The 6,749-nt window shown below is 44.2% G+C and overlaps 1 protein-coding gene across 1 annotated transcript; it reads right to left on the minus strand.

The window, feature by feature from the left end:
• Positions 1-2,173: 2,173 nt before the first annotated feature.
• On the minus strand, positions 2,174-6,670 carry cdkn2aip (CDKN2A interacting protein). The gene is made up of 4 exons (XM_063469637.1): positions 6,488-6,670; positions 5,849-6,098; positions 5,638-5,762; positions 2,174-4,358 (listed from the first exon to the last, which is right to left on the minus strand). The coding sequence occupies exons 2-4, from the start codon at positions 6,094-6,096 to the stop codon at positions 3,769-3,771; spliced, it is 963 nt and encodes a 320-aa protein (XP_063325707.1). The 5' UTR covers positions 6,097-6,098; positions 6,488-6,670; the 3' UTR covers positions 2,174-3,768.
• Positions 6,671-6,749: the final 79 nt, after the last annotated feature.

Raw genomic sequence — 6,749 nt, forward strand, 5'->3', positions numbered from 1 at the left:
TCTCTCTGTGCAGCCCCGCCTGCTGCTGCTGCTCATTGTGGATGTGTGCTTTCTTTCTCCTGTATCCACCAGCATGTTCTCATTGTCAGGGAGTAAAATACTTTCTGTCAAAGCTGCTGTTGTCCCAAAAATACACAACTGAGAATGATGGAAAAACATATACAGAGTGCAAACAGAGTGATCTTTATCCTGAGCTCATTTCACTGTTCTCCACTGCTTTTAACCACAGAGGATGTACAAAGTCAACGGTGCTGAAGTGCTCCAGCCAGCGTACCACATTAACCCCTGACGTGTTCTACTAAGTTTGAGCGCTCTGTTGTTGCCGTCCCTTTGGGCACAGTCTACCTGAGTTGGAGCATCCGGCGTGAAAAATCTGCCAAAGCAAACATGCATAGCTGCCTGCTGCGGTGACCCTGTGTGAATAAATGAGCAGCTGAAAATAGCTTGCTGCGTGCATTGACTTGAATTGTTTGTTTTGGTTAAATGAAAATAGTTACTTGGAGTTATCCTTAAAGATATTCAGTAACAGTTTGTCCCGTGTTAATGTTTGTAGAAAAGGAAAACAGAGTTTTGGGCTTGTGGTGTCTGAGTTGCCAGCACTGCGACTGGGCTGGTGGTAGCTTCACTTCCTGGTTTGGCAGCACTTGCACCATGTTTTTGTATGCTGACAGAAATATATTTGAGGTTGTATCAGGTTGTACACTTTCAGTGCATTGCAGCTCAGTGGGTATTTTGCAGAGAATGCCAGAACTGGTATGTGCCACGCTCATGGAGTCTGTCTTAGTTTGGTCAGAAATATGCACACGAGAAGTCCACTGGAGGTCCTCTTGTATGGCTCTTACATTTATCCTCACTCCAAGGAGCAGATACCAGCTACTGCACAGCTGAGCCCCGTCTGTGGCCCTGTTCGGCTCTTTTTGTGTCCGATCCTTTCTCCGTTGCACTCTGGCAAGAGTGGGACCCGACACACAGCAAACCTCCATGTAACGCTGGAGGTGCTTGAATACATGTGAAACATGAACAGGTTGTAGAAGCAAAACTAGACAAGAATTAGTCAGTGAGGAGAGAGTGACGATCTGTGGCCACCACCTGAAAACGAGCCAGATTTTCTTTTAGAAAATAAAAGATGACGTGCTTTAACCTCCTAGGACCTGTCGTCCACATATGTGGACATCACATTTTGGGTTGTCTAGACCACAATACAAAATTGTGCTCTACAATGGCCTGATATCCACTAACGAGGACGTTATACCAACACTGTTCTATCGAAAATTAAAATAAATGTCCTCATATGTGGATCTCATTTTTCTCAGACACAAAAATCAGGTTAAAAAAAAAAAAATCTGGTAATTCTTTGTTTTTACATTCATCAGGTCCCAATCAGCCCAAATAGCAAAGAGAAATTAAAAATGCCATGAAAGAGTCTTAGGAGGTTAAATATTTTTAGCAAGTTTAATAACCCTTCCTCTTGGACACTATTCTTAAACTGACAGTGATGTAAACGTGTTTCGATGCATGAAATAGTTCAAACACTGCTGCCCTCTAGTGGAGAATCCTGGGACCGACTGTAAAATGAACCAAATTAAAGTTGTACAGAAGATTCATTGATGCACTTTGAATCCAGTAATGTGCATTTTTGTATTTGGTTTTTTATGTTTATACAGAAACAAATATTTAGTCCAATAAGGCGGAGCTTTTTGAATAGGCCATGCAAATGTGACGCGCCCATTTGCCACTGATCATTTTCCTGTTTCGACCATAAACCCGAGCGGATCGTGGCCTGTGTCCAGTGGAAAATAAATAAGAGCCCAGTCATGTGAATGCAGTCCACTCAGCTGTGTCGAAGAGGCCCGAAGCCTGCTTACATAAACAATAAGTTAATTTCAGCTGTGGGAGGAGGTCGAGCATGAATGTCACTCAAATCACTGACGGCTCCTCAGCCGCCATCGCGTTACGATCTCTAATGAGCCACTGAGTCAGGAAGTGCAGCTGTGGATGAACTTGAGCTAATTAACATTAACGAGAAGAAATACGTGACCCAAGTCAGCTCATGGAGTCCAGATTTCTGTTCAGAAATCCTCAAAGTGAAATGAGATCATTAGGTTTAAGAGAGCGTAACGATCGCCCCTCGAGCTCTGGTGCTCACACATAACACACTTAGCTTAGTTTCAATTTGGTTTATTTAAAAATTATATAGAAACAGGAGCACTGATGTAAACGTACATGGAACAGTATAGATACTCACACTTTAACGCAACCCTGTTCAATTTCAACCGAGACTGCAAGAAAGAAACAAACACGTTACGGCAGCACGTTACCCTCAAACACATCAGAAACACACACGTGTGTCCAAACGCACAGTCTTCATATTAACAACCAAATACTTCAAACTTTCTCTTTTTTAACATCAACTTATTAATAATAATATCAAAGAAAAGCAGTAGCGTTTACAGTCAAACAGGTACTGTAGTTGGCAGAGTCAGTTTCTGTCTGAATAATAATAATAATAATAAAAAAAAAAAAAAAAAAAAACAGGCTTCAGTTAAGTCTGTGTGGACATGTTTTTAAATCACTTTAGCCTGGGATGCCAGTTCCATGAAGAACTGGAAACCAGTAACCATGACTGTAACCAGGATTTCAGAAGTTTATCTGAACTAAGACATAATCAACGCAATGTTTCTCCAAGCTAAAAATTAAGAATAATGTGATCAATTCAATAAGGTGCAGCCCTGCTCTCCTAATATGATATCACATATACTGTTACAGTGGGCGACGCTCATATTAACAATAAAACCAGTGTTTAGAAAAACCAGGGAATGTGCAAGAAACACCGTGTGAGCCAAAAGCTGCCAGTTTTTCTCCTCTTGGCTCTGTATGACATCAGCGAGAGCAGGCGTGGCTCACAGCACACCGATCATTCTGCTGTTCATGACAGGCAGCCAATTAGAATACAGCTGACTGAGAGGGAAAGGAGCTGAATCAGCTGTTTCAGACAGGGGGAGGGGCTGAAAACAAGTAAGAATGATTGTGACTCATGTTACAGAATCTAAATACAGAGATGGGAATGAGCATGAGAGGCCCCCCTCTTTAAGTGCAGCTCACGACAGAATAACAATGTCATTGCAACCCTTCACGAGTACAATTAAAGGAAAAGACTGACATTTATCACTGAAACAAGAAAAAACTAAATGTGGACTGGTGCGCCACAGTCTGATGTTTTTTTAATATTCTCAGTAAGGAACATCATGTTTAGAAGAGAATCGTTACCCTGACAGGTTATTGAAGCTGTTATTGTTGAGACCGTGTGACTCACTTTGCTTTTAAGTTGTGAGTTGGAACCTAAAAAACAAAAACACAATCCCTACCAATCAAATAAAACCTCATGTATGTTACACTCATGAAATCAGCAGATAAAAAGCTGGGACACAGGAAGGGGGGACGAGCTACTGGCCAAACTGCTTAAACAGTCACAAACGGTGTAATATTGCAGTTTTGCTCATTGATGGCTGCTTTTAACCAGTGCCACAGGCTCCCACTCCACACACTTTGGTTCGCTGTTTGCGGTCTTTACAACTCAGATAAAGGCTGAAAATATCAGGTACCAGGTAAGATTATTTAGAAACGAAGGTATTGTGTGAAATGCACCATGACAGTTAATGCTCCAAGTTACCTAATATTCTCTGGGATTAGCTACGATGGTCAGCTGCATAGCAGTCTGGTCCCAACACAAGCGCGAACGCCTTCAGTAGCTCCGCCCAGTCAAAACTTCTACGATGAACCGTCTTCCAGCTGCTCGTCCTGAAAAGGGTAGCTGAGAGCAGGAGGAAAGCCCTGACTGCGGGGCTGTTCGTCCAACAGCATCAGATCATCCACGTCTTTCCCTTTGTACCTCCGCCGACAGATCTTTACAGTGACTTTCCGCCCCTGAAATACTTTAAGGGCTTCTTTGGAAGCCATGGCTCTGGCAGCGGCCTCGTCGCGCCCGTATCCTGTGCCCATGAAAACAGTCTGACAGCGAATTTCACACACGTGGCCTTCCTTCTGTGTGCGTCCTGCGGGGAGGCCCGTGATGTCCTTAAGTGGCACAAACACGCACGTCAGGGTTTGCTTGCACGACTCCACGCAGCTGCGAAGGATTTCAAAATGGTCCAAGTTGGGCCCAAAGCCCCCGGCCGACACTAGCTTCCACGCCACAGCCTTGTACAGGCGGTTGAAGAAGGGCTGGTGCTCTGCTGGAGCCTGTGGAGGTGGTCCCAGCTTCTGACTCGCAGGCCGCGCCGCCGTCCTGAGCGCAGGTCTGCTGTCGAGCTCATTAGGCCCGGCCTTGGCTCTTTTCACGCAGCTGTCATCCTCAAGCTCTGCAAAAGATGACATAGCAGGCAGGAAAACGTTCACTGCACAGGGATCTGCATTTAATGAGGAAACAGAGCCTCCGGTGTGGGTGTGGAGAAAACCCTGTGCGTAGGTCATCACACTGAAACCTCACAGCAACAGAACAGCAGTGAATGGATTTGTTGTAACAAGCTACAGAAAACTGTCAAATCTATTCTTAGATTGAAGTCACATCACTTGTAAAGGCCATCCAAGGTAACCTTAAGCTGTTATCATGGGGAATGAAACTAATGTAAATGTTGCTCTGTGTTCATATATGTCCGTGGTCACACGTCCGAGTGACAGGATCTCTTTTGCTTCTTAGCACGCTTGACGAGGTTTATGCATTATTAGCAAGCAGTGTTTGTTTTTTGCACTTAAACACCCTGCAGCCCGTTGGTGGCAGATCCTGCTCTGTGTGTGGCTTAGTCACAAACACACAACAGTCACAGTCCAGATTTAAAGTATTACAGCTTTACTGCTGTTTGCATTCACAGCCGCTATCATGGATTGTTGAGTCAGGCTTGGTCGGGCTGCTCCAACTTTCTGAGTTGGGAATCTGACCTGAGGCGATGTTCCAGTGGAAATTCAGAGCGGGAAGTCATTAATAGTATTTGAATCCAATGCAATCACAATGCACGATAAGCATTGTTAACAGGGCTTTTAAATAATATACACAACTACAGCCAAATCAACGTGGCTGTAGAATATTATCTTTGCGGGCTGTTTTTGATGACATCATCTGTACAGGTGTGTTAATGTCACCTGTCACCACTGGTTTTCTATGTATGTATCACCCTGAATATTCCACAGAAGGTAGAAGTATGAGACTGCAGGCCAAACACTCAGCTTTGCAATTATTTGCATTATATTTCAATTATAATTTGGGCTCCTAATGATTAGGTAATCTGCATAAAACAAATATTCTTCTGCATTCATTTGTTTTGTCTGGTGTTATACATCGAGTGTCCCCATTTCTCTACAGGGCCAAAACTCAGCTCGATCCCTGAGGATGGATGGAACCTGTGGCCAACAGGAAGTAAATATTATACCAAGGTTACAAAAGGCGACCTTTCAGAAGGATCATTAACAGCTGCCTTCTAAGTGCAACAAATGCATGATTGTGTCTTGCATTAATGAGTAGCCGAAATCAATTAATTATGATTTTCTGTCGTTACCAAGCAGCAGCAGAAAAACCTGGACCCCATTAAATAACAGGTAGTTTTAACCTGTGAAGATGAAATGTTAAACATGTGCACTGCTTACCAGCTGATGCGCTCCTCTTTCCTCTGGCCGTGAATTCATCTTTTGTTGTTTTGTGAACAGGAGGATCTTGGACTTTTATCCCTTCTCCCATCTCTTTGATCTTGTCCATTACAGCCTGTGGATAGCTGAGGGATTTAAAAGGTAACAATGAACTCTTATTTTAGCGGAGAGCATCCACAGCTTGTCATTCTGCTTCATCAGCGTGTCCTACCTACAGCCCAGGAAAACGTGATTAGCCCAGACCATGGACAAAGAGAGCAGCCTGTCCAGGCTGCTGCTGGAGACTCCTGGCTTCACTGTCGGGAAAGCCTCCATGTTCCTAAGGATGAACTCTCTCCGAGCGACCCACTGCTTGTTGCTTTCACAGTAGCTTCTGAATGTTTCCACCCATTGGGCCAGCTGCGGATTCTGGCCCAGGTACTCTGCAACCACGTCCTCTCCGCCACTCTCCCCCGCCATCCCTGCATTCAGACACGGTTTTACGGTTAGAAGAACAACAGAAAACTAGCAGCAGCTTATTTATTTGTTAGCGGTTAGCAGTGCTAGCGTGAATCACGCCACTTAAACTCAACAAGATGACGTAAAATGGCGGTGGCCCTACTAGTTTTAAACCTGCTGACTTGCCCGAGAGCAGCCTAACGTTTGTTGTGTCAACTAGTAAATATACCAGAGTGGACCCAACAAACCGACTCCACGAACTAACGTTAGGACAAACGGCTAGTGGAATAACATTAGCTACAGCAGAAGACACGCTAACAGCAAAAACACAGACATAAACGAGAGTAACGGGATTGCCGTTGCTTGCACAGGAAATATAAAGTTAGTATTTTATACAGTAACTACGACATACCAAGCGCTCTCCGTTGCGATGCGTTTCAGCTAGTTACATGACCGAATGATGACGCCAGACTCGCGACGATATCTTAGTGCACAGGAAAAAAAACTACAATTCCCATGAGCTGGCTTGTGTTTACGCATATCACAGAGCTCATTGAAGCACGCTTGGAGTTGCTAAAGGCTCTTGTCGATTTTAAAAACAAATAACATCGCAAGCCTGACTCTTCCACTACCGAGGAGTGCTGTCTCCTGCTCCGGCAGCACTCTTCCCGTGA

Source organism: Pelmatolapia mariae, linkage group LG1 (assembly GCF_036321145.2).
Source record: "Pelmatolapia mariae isolate MD_Pm_ZW linkage group LG1, Pm_UMD_F_2, whole genome shotgun sequence".
Lineage (NCBI taxonomy): Eukaryota > Metazoa > Chordata > Actinopteri > Cichliformes > Cichlidae > Pelmatolapia > Pelmatolapia mariae.